This window comes from Mandrillus leucophaeus, unplaced genomic scaffold (assembly GCF_000951045.1).
Source record: "Mandrillus leucophaeus isolate KB7577 unplaced genomic scaffold, Mleu.le_1.0 Scaffold118, whole genome shotgun sequence".
Classification (NCBI taxonomy): domain Eukaryota; kingdom Metazoa; phylum Chordata; class Mammalia; order Primates; family Cercopithecidae; genus Mandrillus; species Mandrillus leucophaeus.
The window spans coordinates 3,490,115-3,507,116 of NW_012100098.1; the positions used below are offsets into that span (position 1 = coordinate 3,490,115).

Below are 17,002 nucleotides of genomic sequence, written 5' to 3' on the forward strand. Positions count from 1 at the left end.
AAGAATTGAATGGTCCCGGCACGGTGGCTCATGCCTATAATCTCAGCACCTTGGGAGGCCGAGGTGGGTGGATCATGAGGTCAAGAGTTTGGGACCAGCCTGGCCAACATGGTGAAAGCCAAAGCCCGTCTCTACTAAGAATACAAAAATTAGCTGAGCCTGGTGGCAGGCACCTGTAATCTCAGCTACTCGGGAGGCTGAGGCAGGAGAATCGCTTGAACCCAGGAGGTGGGGGTTGCAGTGAGCCGAGATCATGCCACTGCACTCCAGCCTGGGTGACAGAGCTACATTCCTCGATCTATGATCTGCTTTTATTACCCAAGTTTTAAAAGTCATCTTTTCCTCTTCTGTGGGCAAACATATTCCCATAAAAATAAGCCAAAAATGTTTATTAAAAATGTCAAAACTTATTTTAGGTTTGTTAGCTGACTTGTTTTAATTGACTAGCTTGCTAATGAGGGGCTACTTCACCCACTTGAATTACCTACACTTCTTTAGTGTCTTTCTCCTCTAGTGCTCTCTTAAGTAGCAGGGTTGTGTTTCAAAAGTTTTAACATTCGAAACTCAATAAATAGAATGAGTTGTAAGGTGGTATGTGCTGCTCCCAACTCATGCTCACATCTGCCGTGCTTCTGCCTCTGACTGTGAGCATGATTGGTCCACAGCTGAAAGTCTTACTGCACACAAACCATAAAGAGGAGGGGAGATCAGGGAGGGTTTGGAACAAAAGGAGGAAAGGGGAGAACCCAGGATTTAAAGGGTGGATTTAAAAGGTGAGCAAGGTGAAAAAGATAAACATGAAAATTTTAAAGGAGGCAGAGATTTATGAGAAGAATAAGGTTTATTGAAAAGCAACAAAAGGTAAAGAAAGCAGAAAGAGAAAGCAAGTCCAAGAAGAACGGGCAGGATCATGGTGATTGAATCTGCACGTGTGCTCCACATGGCTGTGTTCTGGCCTCGAAGGTTGGCTGATGCTGCCATCAGCACTTTCTCTGTCAGAATATGGAGTCTCACAAAGTAGCAGATCCCACAGGGTTACTTTCCTCTCTGACAGCAATGCTGCCTAGATGTGAGTGCTCGGGTCGTGGTTGGGGATCAAGAACGGCTAGCAAATCTAACTTGGTGATGGATTCTGTATAACCCAGGACCTGGGGAAATCTAAGAACTAAAATCTGTTCTTGTGACTATTTGAATTCTCAATGCAGTCTTGCATCCCTCCTTCAACTGCTTGGCCAGACTTCCTTGTCCAGGATGGGGATCCCTCCCCACTCAAGTTTCATGGTCTGAGCGGACGAGTGGTGTGTGAAGGGGCACACCTCGCTTAGGGCTCCTTTGGCACCAGGGAGAAGAAACGGAGGTAAAACTGTCTCTGTGTCTGCCTCAGACCCATGCCTACTCCTTTGGCACTGGTCACTCAGCAGTAGAATGCAGACGGCCCTGCCTGCATAGACACACACCTTGGGTTTTGAGCATTGTGTAATGACCAGAGTAAACGGGCCTGGCTGTTTGCCTGTGGTCCAGAGCTCAGATGATCACAGTGTACAGAGCCTGGTGGAACCCAGTTACATCTCCACTGTTATTTAAGGGCAATTTATTTGCTCTTCCTCAGAGTTCCCCTTTACAGTCTGCAGGCAAATATATAGATACTTTAGTAAATGTTTATAGGAAGACCTGCTGGCAGAACTGGTCTCATGGCTGCAGACTATGAACAGAAGTTGTTTCTCCACTTTGGGAAATTACATACAGCTAAGAATAAACTTGTTCACTCAGAATAGATTTTTGGATCCCACACATCCTGGAAAAAACTGTTTCTTAGTGCCTGCCTGTTATTGAAAAGAGGACATCTAAGGTACAGACTCAATTCATTTCATATTTTAGCTTAATAAAGTAAAAAATGATGGAGGTCTTTTTTTTTTTTTTTTTTTTGGAGACGGAGTCTTGCTTTGTCGCCCAGGCTGGAGTGCTGTGGCCGGGTCTCAGCTCACTGCAAGCTCCGCCTCCCGGGTTCCCGCCATTCTCCTGCCTCAGCCTCCCGAGTAGCTGGGACTACAGGCGCCCGCCACCTCGCCCGGCTAGTTTTTTGTATTTTTTTTAGTAGAGACGGGGTTTCACCGTGTTAGCCAGGATGGCATGATGGAGGTCTTTAAGGATTCTGTACACTTTGAACACTGGCCACAAAGCTTAGTTGGTAAGACTTGGTACCAATGAAGTTACAGGTTCATTCTCAAAAAGGGTGTTATTCTGAGAGCAGAGCTTAGTGGACTCTGTGAGAAGCATCAGGCCCTTTCTACTTCAAGAGACTCAGAGATCTCTCAGGCTTTATGTCCTCCCATTTGAAAGAAATCATCCCCTAAATGTTCCCAGAGGAGAGGATAGGGGAGGAAGAGGCAAGAAGATGTGACTGGCCCTAGGGAACAACTGTCTGCCCTCAGTATGCCCGGGACAACCAAGTCCCAGGCCTCCTCACAGCATTCTGCTGATGCGTGTTGACAGAGAACATGGCAGTCTGTGTGTGAGGGCGGCACACACTGCACTGCCCCTCTCGGTGTCGTGCCAGCTGTTCCTCCCCCTGGAGACACAGTGGGAGGTTTTATGCTGGTTTGCAAAGCTGTCAAAATTATGCTAGGAGAGCATCTAGAATCTTTTCTCACTCACTCACTATTACTGCCTTTTCAGAGGACTGTCCTTTCTTCTCTGTATAGAGCACTCTATTTAAGATATGAATATTCCCCAAAATGCTTTCACAAAGAGTTTTACAGAAAACCAGAGGAAGAGTTAAGGCTGCACAGGGCTGGTCCAACCATTTGCTGTGTGGTGAAGAATTTCAGTTTCATTACCTAGATATTTTACACAAATTGGAAGGAAAGAAAGGCATTTTGTGGTATTCTGAGGAATAGAGGCTTGACATCAATACAGAATTTTCATCTTCTTTCACTATGTGTAAAGGCTAGTTAACATCAATGTCTGTTGTCAGCTGCTCCCCCCTCCCTCCCACACACACCACAACTGGGGCCTCTATTAGACTAAAAAATATATGAGACAAGAGGGTAAAAGAATGTAAATGAAGCCATGCAAATTTGTTAGAAAAATATCTTTAAGTGGATGGTAATCAACAGAGGGTCTATAATATCCCTCAAATGGGAAAGACAGTATTTATGAACGTCAATTATTTATAGATTACCTCATTCATTCTAGAATATCCTGAAGCTATTATCTGCATGTTTTGATTTGAAACAAAGGGAAGACCATACTTTGTTCAAATTGCTGTAGCAGGATTAATTTCATTTGGGTTAGCATCTGCTCTCCTCCCCAAAGGGTTTCCCTTGGTTGTGGAAATTTAACATTCCAGGACAATTTAGAAAATGCTCTCTTGGTTTGTGAGTCAGGAGTTCTGAGTTTGTGCAGTGAGTAGGTCTATGCAGACCTACCCACAAAGGCTGAGGGAGCTGAGAAGCCAGAGAAAGAGGCTGACAAATCCAGTTTCTCAGAAAGAAACATTTAATAGGAGCTTATGAACAGAAGTGATGTTTAGGAGGCCATGAGACAGTGGATCCCTGAACCAGCTCTCCAGAAAATATCCTTGATATAGCAAGGTTTTAGGATAAAACATGTGCAGCTGGTCGCGCTTGACTTTCTCGCAAAACTTATCACTGGAGCGATTGGAGAAGCATTTTTATCAGGGGTTATCTATGCTCTGGGCACTATTTCCTTTATGAGGGATAATCTATGCTACAGGCATTGTTTAAAAACTTTGCTGCAGAACACCTTGGTACACAGGAGTCAAACCACCAGTTAGCATGGCGGTTTCACTCCAAGATGGCATCACTCTTGCCATGCAACAGGCTGTTCTCCTGCAGTTTGAATTCTAATTCTGTTACTGACTATGTGAACTTTGATAAGACACCTGGTATTTAACTTTCTACTTGGTAGGGGCAAAAGGTGGGAGAAGGGGAATGAAAAAAAATCTCTTACTAACTGAAAAAATATATTGTGAAGATAAAAAATGTCTAACATTGTCATATTGGCAGTGTTTTAAACATGGCTGTGCCAAGTCTGAGCATGCCATGAAGGCATGGGCAGGATGTATGCCAGGCCTGTGATAATGGTAGAGATTTTTGGGCACTGACTATGCTTCCTGTTGTCTGAATAGACATGGGGGCAATTACAGAAAAGTGGCTGAGAGCCCAGGACAGAGAAAATAAAGGGGAGGCACAGCCGGAGCCGCTGTGAGTTGGCATTTTACCATGTCGGGACCCTCTTGTCTTTATGAAACTAGAAGGGGCCCTTAGGCAGCAGCTGCTGCGTAAACCTTAAATAATATTGAAAAGCGTTGATGTGAGAAATGAATAGGAATAATGGGACTCTGATAGGTCTGGCTAGTTAGAAGCGTGAGGTTAGTCAATTATGGGAGCTAGCAATCTATTAACTTGATGTTAAGGAGGAAGACAGACTTCGCTCCGTGTGGGTGAAGGCTCTATTAAAGAGAGAGCCGATGTGGGTCAGGTGTGGGAGGTAGTAAGACACTGAAGAATTGTTAATGAGACACTCCTTGTGTGGGTGAAGACTCATAAAAGCTCGCTCTCCTGAGCTGGGATATGTTCCAGCCTCAGGTAGATACGAGTGAGGCTGATTTTGCCATGATTAGCAGAGTTACTTAAAAAGGAAAAAAAGAAAAATGTGGTCTTATTCTTGGATCTGAGTCTCTGAGTTTCAGCTCAGCTGCAGTAAAGCTCTCCAGGGCACACCAAATGCTGTGTACTCATTAAAGGTTCCTGTTTGTCTCTTCCAGCTTCTGCCTCCTGCTCCCGGTACCTAATTTCTGCTCCTGCCTTCCACTTTCCTCCTAATGTGAGCTCAACTTTCAGCTTTCTCACAGGTTCTCGTTTCCTTCTGTTCCCTGGGCTGCTTCCCCGTCCCACAGTGTGTGCCTCCCCTTCGTGTATTTGTGGTGGAGGCATGCTGTGCGTCCTTCCATTCCCCTTTAGCGGAACAGCATCCATCTCCTCTTATCCCATGTAAAGTTTCTGTCTCCTCCTGTGTCTACTGACCAGAATGAGCACTTACTCTCCTACATCTATTTCAAGTGTTAAAAATACAGAATTCCAGGCTGGGCGCAGTGGCTCACGCCTGTAATCCCAGCACTTTGGGAGGATCACTTGAGGTCAGGAGTTCAAGACCAGCCTGGCCAACATGGTGAAACCCCATCTCTACTAAAAATACAAAAAATAGCCGGGTGTGGTGGCACACGCCTGTAATCCCAGCTACTCAGGAGGCTGAGGCAGGAGAATCGCTTGAACCCGGGAGGCAGAGCTTGCAGTGAGCCGAGATCGCGCCACTGCACTCCAGTCTGGGTGACAGAGCGAGACTCTGTCTCAAAAATAAAAACAAAAAAATGCAGAATTCCCTTTCTGCAACTGAAAATTACTTTTAATCTGATAAATACATTTGTCCTACTTTTACATTGTGTGAGTTATGATTTGCACAGGCTCTCTCCAATAGCTTCCATTATACTATTACACCAAAAATTTCTGCTTTTTTTTTTTTTTGAGATGGAGTCTCGCTCTGTCACCAGGCTGGAGTGCAGTGGCACAATCTCGGCTCACTGCAACCTCCACCTCCCAGGTTCAAGTGATTCTCCAGCCTCAGCCTCCCGAGTAGCTGGGACTATAGGCCCATGCCACCATGCCCAGCTAATTTTTGTATTTTTTAGTAGAGATGGGGTTTCCCCATGTTGTCCAGGATGGTCTCGATCTCTTGACTTTGTGATCCACCCACCTTGGCCTCCCAAAGTGCTGGGATTACAGGCGCGAGCCACTGCGCCCGGCCTATTCTGCTTTTTAATATCTCTCCTTTTGTTGTTGTTTTTGAGACAAAGTCTTGCCCTGTCTCCAAGGCTGGAGGGCAGTGGTAAGATCTCAGCTCTTTGCAACCTCCGCTTCCTGGGTTCAAGTAATTCTTGTGCCTCAGCCTCTCGAGTAGCTGGGATTACAGGCGCCTGCCACCACACCCAGCTAATGTTTGCATTTTCTGTAGAGACAGGGTTTCACCATGTTGGCCAGGCTGGTCTGGAACTTCTGACCTCAAGTGATCCACCTGCCTTGGCCTCCCAAAGTGCTGGGATTACAGGCGTGGGCCACCGCACCTGGCCAGTTTATCTCCTACCTAGACAAAGACCTAGTCCTTTTAGAGAAAACTTAATTAAAACTCCGCAAAGATACCTCCATTTAGCAGTGTCCATATAAGAAAAAAATAATTCTGAGCTCCAAATACTAAAATGTGTTAATTACTTGCAACAACATTCATTACAATAACATTTGGTCATATTTAAATACCTCCCTTATGCTTGGTAAACTAGGTTGTAACCTGTGGTCTTTTGATTCTTTAGATGTTTCTTTTTAGGACACTGCCCCTAGAATGAAGCAGAGTCCTGGTAACTAGCCATTTCCGCTCAGCTTTGTTCCTTCCTTCTGAAATCCCTTGGGCACTACTTGGGAGTCTACCACTAATTTTATTAAACTTCCTTTTATAGATTTCTTTATTTTCATTTTATGCACATTTTCTGCTCTCATTTCCTGCCCAAATCTACTTGGAAAACCATTTATATTTTTTGCTTCACCTCCTAGTGAATCATGTGGCAAGTGAACCAGCAGTCTGAATTTTTATGGGCCTATTTTGGGGTTTTTTTTTTTTTTTTTTGAGATGGAGTCTCACTCTGTTGCCCAAGCTGGAGTGCAGTGGCTCAATCTCAGCTCACTGCAACCTCCACCTCCCAGGTTCAAGCGATTCTCCTGCCTCAGCCTCCCGAGTAGCTGGGACTACAGCCACACGCCACCATGCCCGGCTAATTTTTGTATTTTTAGTAGAGACAGGGTTTCACTATGTTGGCCAGGCTGATCTTGAAATCCTGACCTCGTGATCTGCCCACCTCAGCCTCCCAAAGTGTGGGATTATGGGTGTGAGACACTGCACCCAGCCTGTTTTGGTTTTTTTTTTAACTCAAAATTCTATCTTGCCCATAACTTGGTTCATTTTAGGCTTAACTATCCACGTCCTGGGCCTTGGGATTAGTTCGCGTTACTTACCATCATGTGTTTTCTGGTGAGTCCAGGCTGATCGCGGCAGCAAAAGCACCTCCTAATTGCCTATGAAAGCTTCTGGCCACCTAAGCTGCCTCCTGCATCTGCTGGTTGAGGTGTTTGCGTTGGACAAGTCAAGAGTTAACTCCCATACACCTAGGGACTTTGTATTCCCACCTCCTCCCCACCCCTTAGTAGCCATGTAACTATTCCTTTTTTTTTTGAGACGGAGTCTCGCTCCGTCACCCAGGCTGGAGTGCAGTGGTGCGGTCTCGGCTCTCTGCAAGCTCCGCCTCCCGTGTTCATGCCATTCTCTTGCCTCAGCCTCCCGAGTAGCTGGGATTACAGGAGTGCACCACCATGCCTGGCTAATTTTTGTATTTTTACTGGAGACGGGGTTTCACCATGTTGGCCAGTCTGGTCTCGAACTCCTGACCTCATGATCTGCCCGCATCAGCCTCCTAAAGTGCTGGGATTACAGGCATGAGCCACTGCGCCCAGCCAATGTAAGTATTTCTTATCGTGTAAAAGCTTATAATATTTTTGGAATTCTGGCTTTTACCAGTGCTAGAATACCAACTGTTTTATATTCTTTAGGATTGAGTTTGTCATGTAGAACCACTGTGCCCATGTTTGTTCCAACTTTACAAACAGTCCATGAACTCCCTGTCATTAATACATTAACCAGTGCATTTCCCATTGCTTCCGTTTTTCTCTCCATTGGTTTTTAGAAGTATTATGAAACCTATAGCTTTAATGGGCTATGCTTCCTTCTGGTGTCCTAATAAAATAGTTTGTGTCTCTTATAAATTGTTCCACTTGTGTGTCAGTTTTGACTTGTTTAAAAATATTATGTCTAGTTGATTGAACAAATCAAGATTATAAGCAGAGGAGAATAAAAGGGACTTTACTGAAATGTCTTTCCTTATTCCCAAAGTCCAATGTTCTTCCGCTCCTTGAAATTTATCCCCTTTAGAATCTGTCCTGTGTTTACTTGGCACTTGAATCAAACTTCTTTCTTCTGTGTGTGATAACATTTTCTCCTAATTCCTGCCCTTCCCCCATCCCTTCCCTGTCCCTTCCCCCATTCCCTGCTCCTAAAATTTTTTATGTGGGTCATGACTTGTCTAAGCCTTTCTTTGCAATCCAGACCTAGCTCCACCTATCCTTGGTGGCTGCTGCATTTAGAGCAGCCAGACAGTTTGGGAAGGGAATATCAAGAGATCCTCTTGGCTTTAAAGAGTCAGCTGATAGAATGGTAGCAGGTTTAGTGCTCCATAAGAATTGACTGACCAGCTAAGAGAGCCCTTAGACAAAGTAAATTCTAGGGCCCATCTCAAGACAGTGCTAACTCATCGCTGCCCATGCTAAAGTTGTCTTTTTCCTTTTCCTAGAAGTTTCAGGCACCTGCAAGAGAGACCTGTGTGGAATGTCAGAAGACAGTCTATCCAATGGAGCGTCTCTTGGCCAACCAGCAGGTGTTTCACATCAGCTGCTTCCGTTGCTCCTATTGCAACAACAAACTCAGGTAAGCCAGCCCAAAACAAGTTGTCTGTCTATAACTGGAACTCTTGAGGGAGTCTTTGGCTTTTAGAGCACTGGTGCTAAAAGCTACTGTGCTAATGATGTTCTGTTGAAGGCTCTTGAATAAAGTAAAAAGCATCATTTAGTGACAAGTCTTTCATACCAAAGAATGATGGTGTTTGGAACTTCTTGGTATACTGATATGTTAATTTACACGTTAGAACCGAAGCTTAAGTAATATGAGTTGCAGGTAAAACCCCCAGTGACCTAATTTAATAGAATGTTTTCCCTTGGTATCATAGAATCACAAAGTTAAGAAATCTCAAGAGGTTACTTGCTTAAGCCCTTGCTTGTCTTAACCACTGTATAAATGATAATAATGGCAGTAATAATGGCCCCTGGAGAGCATGTCTTTTTCTCTATGTTGCCTCACTTTATTTCTGAGAAAATAGTTGCTACATATCATTTCTCCCAAGTAACTCAAAGTGCAAATACAAATGTGACAAATTGTGGAAACATTCCAAATTAACTCATTTTAATCACAGAGTCTTACAGAAGGAAGTAACCAAGATGTCACTTTTTCCAGCTTTCCTTCCCAAGCAATCCCTCCTAAAATGCTCTTGAAAGATGTTTTGGCATCTGCGTGACATTTCTAGCTATTAGATAGCTCTAGCTAGACAACTTCTCCAAACATGGAGCCAAAGTGTACCTCAGTAACTTCCACTCATTAGTTCTTTTTCTGCCCACTCTTAATTTTTTCTCCAAAGCACCTTTTTTTGTTGTTGTTGAGATGGAGTCTCACCCTGTTACTCAGGCTGGAGTGCCGTGGAGCCATCTCAGCTCACTGCAATCTCCGCCTCCTGGGTTCAAGCGATTCTCCTGCCTCAGTCTCCCGAGTATGGGACTACAGGCACGTGCCACCATGCCCAGCTAATTTTTTGTATTTTTAGTAGAGATGAGGTTTCACCATGTTAGCCAGGATGGTCTCAATCTCCTGACCTCCAGATCTACCCGCCTCAGCCTCCCAAAGTGCTGGGATTATAGGTGTGAGCCACTGCACCTGGCCTAAAGCACCTGATTTCTTTTGTGGAAATGCTGCCATTTTATACCCCCTTTAAAATTTGTCACTCTTCAGAACGGTTCTTAATTTAAGGGAAAAAACTTAAAAAAGATAAAATTTATCCTGCAAGAGACACCAAATCTCCTAAAGGCTTGTCTAGGGCTGACATTAGGGAAAAACTACCTCCTGTCAACAACTCACTGTTCTTCTATTAATCACAGCTTATATCTAGATGTGGTGGCTCACACCTGTAATCCTAGCACTTTGGGAGTGCCCAGGTAGGAGAATCACTTGAGGCCAGGAGTTCAGGACTAGCCTGGGTAACAGAGAGAGACCCCATCTGGTTTTTCTTTTTGAGATAGAGTCTCACTCTGTTGCCCGGGCTGGAGTGCAGTGGCGTGATCCTGGCTCACTGCAACCTCTGTCTCCCAGGTTCAGGTGATTATCATGCCTCAGTCTCCTGAGTATCTAGGATTACAGGCATACACCACCACGCCCAGCTTAATTTTTTTTTTCCCCCAGAGACAGAGTCTTGCTCTGTCGCCCAGGCTGGAGTGCAGTGGTGTGATCTCGGCTCACTGCAACCTCCACCTCCCAGGTTCAAGTGATTCTCCTGCCTCAGCCTCCCGAGTGGTTGGGACTACAGGCATGCGCCACCTCGCCTGGCTAATTTTTGTACTCTTCATAGAGACGAGGTTTCACCATGTTAGCCACGCTGGTCTTGAACTCCTGACCTCAGGTAATCCGCCCTCCTCAGCCTCCCAAAGTGCTGAGATTACAGGTGTGAGCCACCGTGCCTGGCCAATTTTTGTATTTCTTAGTAGAGACCACCATGTTGGTCAGGCTGGTCTCGAACTGCTGACCTCCAGTGACCCGCCCACCTCAGCCTCCCAAAGTACTGGGACCGTACCTGGCCGGAGACCCTATCTCTATGAAAAATTTGGGGAGGCTGAGACTGAGGCTGGAGGATCACTTCAGCCCTGGAAGTCAAGGCTGCAGTGAGCTATGATCATACCATTGCACTCCAGCCTGGGTGACAGAGCAAGACCTCAACTCAAAAAAAAAAAAAGGCTGAGTGCAGTAGTTCACGCCTGTAATCCCAGCACGCTTGGAGGTCAAGGCCAGAAGATCACTTGAGCCCAGGAGTTCAAGACCAGCCTGGCCAACATGGTGAAACCCCATCTCTATTAAAAAATACAAAAATGACCAGGCATGGTGGCTCATGCCTGTAATCCCAGCACTTTGGGAGGCCAAGGAGGGCGGATCAAGGGTCAAGAGATCGAGACCATCCTGGGCAACATGGTGAAACCCTGTCTCTACTAAAAATACAAAAATTAGCTGTGCATGGTGGCCCACGCCTGTAGTCCCAGCTACTCGGGAGGCTGAGGCAGGAGAATTGCTTGAACCCAGGAGGCGGAGGTTGCAGTGAGCTGAGATCATGCCACTGCACTCCAGCCTGGCGACAGAGTGAGACTCAAACAAAACAAAACAAAACAATACAAAAATTAGCCAGGCGTGGTGGCGCACTCCTGTAATCCCAGCTACTTGGGAGGCTGAGGCAGGAGAATTGCTTGAACTTGGGAGGCAGAGGTTACAGTGAGCCGAGATTGTGACACTGCACTCCAGCCTGGGCGACAAATCAAGATTCTCTCGGGAAAAAAAAAAAAAAGATAAACATATGTATATATACCATTAAGAATAGAGTTAATTCAAACACAAAAGCTTGATGATGGCTACCCAGAAACACTGACTCCAAATGAATGGGGTCAGCATTCCAAAGTGGAGAAAGTTAAAGTTTCACTTATGTAGAAATTTTAGCAAAGATTATGACATTTTTCATATAAGACCAGTGCATATACTGCAGTGATTTGATTGGTTACAGATTGCTCCATTCTAAGGAAGATTATCACTCTGTAAAGGAGGGATAGTGATCGGAGGGGGTCTTATCTCTGGTGCCCTTTGGTCTTCATTATTTATAGTGAAAAGACAGAGTTGCAGCTACATGCTGTGTGACCCAGGTTGCATAGCCACATTCCTCTCAAGGCTCAGAATTAAAGTTTCTATTATTGTTGTTTCTTTTTCTTCTTCTTCTTCTTTTTTTTTTAAAGACAGTCTCACTCTGTCACAGTGGTACAGTCTCAGCTCACTACAACCTCTGTCTCCCAGGTTCAAGTGATTCTCCCACTTCAGCTTCCCAAGTAGCTGGGACTACAGGCACATGCCACCACGCCCAGCTTATTTTTTAATTTTTTTGTAGAGATGAGTTATCACTATGTTGGCCAGGCTGGTCTCAAACTCCTGGGCTCAAGCGATCCTCTCACCCTGGCCTCCCAAAGTGCTGGGATTACAGGCATGAGACACCGCGCCCAATCCATGCTTTGTGTTATGATAAGAAAACAAATGTGCTGAAATGGGGTAAGTAATTCCTGGTCACTGAAGAGCTTTTAAAGATCTTTTTCATACTTAGCATCTTCTGAAAATACTGGAATTGCCAGGTTTTAGCCTCCTGGTATAAGTGAGAGTATGAAGATTTGCTAACTTTATGCTCTTTTTCTTTTAATGACAGTCTAGGAACATATGCATCTTTACACGGAAGAATCTATTGTAAGCCTCACTTCAATCAACTATTTAAATCTAAGGGCAACTATGATGAAGGCTTTGGGCACAGACCACACAAGGATCTATGGGCAAGCAAAAATGAAAGCGAAGAGATTTTGGAGAGACCAGCCCAGCTTGCAAATGCAAGGGAGACCTCTCACAGCCCAGGGGTGGAAGATGCTCCTATTGCTAAGGTGGGTGTCCTCGCTGCAAGTATGGAAGCCAAGGCGGCCTCTCAGCAGGAGAAGGAAGACAAGCCAGCTGAAACCAAGAAGCTGAGGATCGCCTGGCCACCCCCCACTGAACTTGGAAGTTCAGGAAGTGCCTTGGAGGAAGGGATCAAAGTGTCAAAGCCCAAATGGCCTCCTGAAGATGAAATCAGCAAGCCCGAAGTTCCTGAGGATGTCGATCTGGATCTGAAGAAGCTAAGACGATCTTCTTCACTGAAGGAAAGAAGCCGCCCATTCACTGTAGCAGCTTCATTTCAAAGCACCTCTGTCAAGAGCCCAAAAACTTTGTCCCCACCTATCAGGAAAGGCTGGAGCATGTCAGAGCAGAGTGAAGAGTTTGTGGGCGGAATAGTTGCAGAAAGGAAACAAGTGGAAAATGCCAAGGCTTCTAAGAAGAATGGGAGTGTGGGAAAAACAACCTGGCAAAACAAGGAATCTAAAGGAGGAGAGACAGGGAAGAGAAGTAAGGAAGGTCATAGTCTGGAGTTGGAGAATGAGAATCTTGTAGAAAATGGTGCAAACTTTGATGAAGATGAGAACAGCTTCCTCAAACAACAGTCTCCACAAGAACCCAAGTCTCCAAATTGGTCCAGTTTTGTAGACGACACCTTCGCTGAAGAATTCACTACTCAGAATCAGAAATCCCAGGATGTGGAACTCTGGGAGGGAGAAGTGGTCAAAGAGCTCTCTGTGGAGGAACAGATAAAGAGAAATCGGTATTACGATGAGGATGAGGATGAAGAGTGACAAATTGCAATGATGCTGGGCCTTAAATTCATGTTAGTGTTAGCGAGCCACTGCCCTTTGTCAAAGTGTGATGCACATAAGCAGGTATCCCAGCGTGAAATGTAATTTACTTGGAAGTAACTTTGGAAAAGAATTCCTTCTTAAAACCAAAAAACAAAACAAAACAAAACAAAAAAACACATTCTAAATGCTAGAGATAACTTTACTTAAATTCTTCATTTTAGCAGTGATGATATGCATAAGTGCTGTAAGGCTTAGAACTGGGGAAATATTCCACCCCATAATAGCCCAGATTCTACTATATTCCCAAAAGGCAATATTAAAGTAGATAGATGATCAGTAGTATATTGTTACACACTATTTTGGAATTAGAGAACATACAGAAGGAATTTAGGGGCCTAAACATTACGACTGAATGCACTTTAGTATAAAGGGCACAGTTTGTATATTTTTAAATGAATACCAATTTAATTTTTTTAGGATTTACCTGTTAAGAGTTTATTTAGTCTTTAAATTTTTTTAGATTAATTTTCTGGCTGTGATATATATAAGGAATTTACTACTTTATGTCCTACTCTCTAAACTATATCCTGAACTCGACGTCCTGAGGTATAACACAACGGAGCACTTTTTGAGGCAATTGAAAAACCAACCTACATTCTTCGGTGCTTGGAGAGATCTATCTCCCAAATAAGCTTTTGTATCTGCCAATGAATTTACTGTACTCCAAATGATTGCTTTCTTTTCTGATTATATCTGTGCTTCTCATAATTTACTCAAAGCTGCAATATTTTAGTAATACCTTTGGGATCACTGTCCCCCATGTTCCATGTTAGAGCAAAGTGAAGAGTTTAAAGGAGGAATAAGAAAGAACTGCCTTACACCATTTGAGCTCAGACCTCTAAGCCCTGTATTTCCCTTATGATGTCCTCTTTTTGAGACACTAATTTTTAAATACTTATTAGCTCTGAAATATATTGATTTTTATCACAGACAGTATTCCCAGGGTGAAATTAAACCAACTATAGGCCTTTTTCTTGGGATGATTTTCTAGTCTTAAGGTTTGAGGACATTATAAACTTGAGTACATTTGTTGTACACAATTGATATTCCAAATGTATGGATGGGAGGGAGAGGTGTTTTAAGCTGTAGGCTTTTCTTTGTACTGCATTTATTAGAGATTTAGCTTTAATATTTTTTAGAGATGTAAAACATTGTGCTTTCTTAGTCATGCTTAGTCTGAAACATTTTTATTCAATAAAGATTTTAATGAAAATTTGAACTTTTCAATGTTTCTCTTCCATTTTTTTTTTTTTACATTATTACTGTCTCTCAGGATCTCAGTTTGGGAAGAAAAACATGGTACTACTTTTTTTGTTAAAGAGACGCGTCATCAATACATCTCACCACTAGATGGTAGTGTTGGGCTGATTTTGGATTTCCGTCCTCCCTAAAGGAAGACAAATTTTTCTGGAAAATTGCAGGCAACTTGGCAAGAGAATTAATGTGTGCACTCAAAATGAGCTATTTTACCAATTTGAAATCCAGTGGTGGTTTTTATTGTTTATAGCATTCAACATTGAATAATTCACCTTACAATTATGCCTAGCATGCTGAATGGATTTCCAAATGTCTCTGCTGAAAATGGACTTGTTTTTTACTTTAGGCAGATGCTTTTTTTTTTTTGAGACACAGTCTTGCTCCGTCGCCCAGGCTGGAGTACAGTGGCGTGATCTTGGCTCACTGCAACCTCCACCTCCCCAGTTCAAGTGATTCTCCTGCCTCAGACCTCCCGAGTAGCTGGGATTACAGACGCCTGCTACCACGCCTGGCTAATGCTTGTATTTTCAGTAGACTCGGGGTTTCACCATGTTGGCCAGACTGGTCCCAAATTCCTGACCTTGTGAACCACCCACCTCTGCTTTCCAAAGTGCTGGATTACAGGAGTAAGCCATTGCGTCTGGTGCTTTTTTTTTTTTCCTTTGTTTAAAATCGATGTTCACACTAAGTGGGCAGATGCATTTTTGACTGATTGATATCCTTGCCTGTAGAGGCAACTGCCCCAATTGTTAAGGGTTTTTTTTTTTAATTGGTAGGGTTGAAATGTGGATTTCCTTGGAGAGTAAGGCATGCTTTTTAAGTCATCTGTTACATTTTCCAGGATCCCTGTGTTTTCTAGAGTCTTGCCTAGTTTTCTGAGTGGTTGGTAGGATACTGCTTTCTGCTCTTGTCCCCACCAAGTCATTTAAAGATCCATGTTCAGACCAGGCGCAGTGGCTCACGCCTGTAATCCCAGCACTTTGTGAGACCGAGGCGGGCGGATCACCTGAGGTCAGGAGTTGGAGACCAGCCTGGCCAACATGGCGAAAACCCATCTCTACTAAAAATGCAAAATTAGCCAGGCGTGGTGGCACGTGCCTGTAATCCAAGCTACTCTGGAGGCTGAGGCAGGAGAATCGCTTGAACCCAGGGAGGGGCAGGTTGCGGTGAGCTGAGATCACAGCATTGCTCCAGCCTGGGCAACAAGAGCGAAATTCCATCTCAAAAAAAAAAAAAAAAAAAATCCATGATCATTGAACAATTAATCCAAAAGCTCCTACTGATATAAAATATCCAATCCTGGCTTGAACTTCTGTGACTTGCATTTTACTCTAATCCATCCACATGGTACTCACATTATGCACTGACTTTATACAAAAATGTCTAAGTACCTGTGGATATCAGTTGAGTGTGCCACCACTTGGGGACTGAGATTACCCTCACAAGAGCTCTTTTTGGCCGGGTGTGGTGGCTCCCAGCACTTTGGGAGGCCAAGGCAGGTGGATCACAAGGTCAGGAGTTCAAGACCAGCCTGGCCAGCATGGTGAAATCCCATCTCTACTAAAAATACAAAAATTAGCTGGGCATGATGGTACGTGCCTGTGGTCCCAGGTACTCAGGAGGCTGAGGCAGGAGAATCGCTTGAACCCAGGACATGGAGGCTGCAGTGAGCCGAGATTGCACCACTGCATTCCAGCCTGGGCAACGGAGTGAGACTCCATCTAAAAAAAAACATTTCTATGCCTTTCAAGGGCTAAGATAGACATATCATGAGTACACAGAGTAGGAACAAGGAATAGCTCCAGAGTCAATATAAAGAAAGGATGTCTTAGTCAAAAGAATGACCAGATAACACCAAACATTCTTAGAAAACAAAAGCAGCCAAACAGAAAAAGCATTAATCATTTGTTCTTTTAGCTCTCTAAATGAAGGCTACCTTGTTTGGACCTGGTATATCACTGGTGACTATAGGGTGATGAGAGCTTTTCTGTTGGTAAGGCAGAAAAAGGGGCTAGCTTGGGACTTGAGATGGTTAAGGAGGCTCTGCTCACGACTGCTACAAGGCCAGCTTGGTTCCAGTGACTTGCTGGATCACTCTTGGCCAAGGTGAAAGCAAATTTGCTTTGCATTACATATATCATTAGCAATGTTTCCCAACAGCCAAGAGACTGGGAATTGGTACATGCTCATTTTTCTGGGGATAGAATCATGAATAGGGGCCAGGCACAGTGGCTCATGCCTATAATCCCAGCACGTTGCGAGGCCAAGGCGGGCAGATCACCTGAGGTCAGGAGTTGGAGACCAGCCTGGCCAACATGGCGAAACCCCATCACTACTAAAAATACAAAATTAGCTGGATGTAGTAGCATGCACCTGTAATCCCAGCTACTTGGGAGGTTGAGGCAGGAGAATTGCTTGAACCCAGGAGGTGGAGGTTGCAGTGAGCC

General features: G+C 44.2%; 1 protein-coding gene across 3 annotated transcripts in view; it reads left to right on the forward strand.

Moving 5' to 3' along the window:
* Window positions 1–14,517, forward strand: part of LIMA1 (LIM domain and actin binding 1) — a 114,303-nt gene extending 99,786 nt beyond the window's left edge. For all 3 annotated transcript variants that reach the window (XM_011964481.1, XM_011964488.1, XM_011964498.1), the window contains 2 exons: window positions 8,471–8,604; window positions 12,227–14,517. In XM_011964481.1, the coding sequence (XP_011819871.1) occupies window positions 8,471–8,604; window positions 12,227–13,235 (1,143 nt within the window). In that variant the 3' untranslated portion in view covers window positions 13,236–14,517. The remainder of the gene's footprint in view (window positions 1–8,470; window positions 8,605–12,226) is intronic.
* Window positions 14,518–17,002: the final 2,485 nt, after the last annotated feature.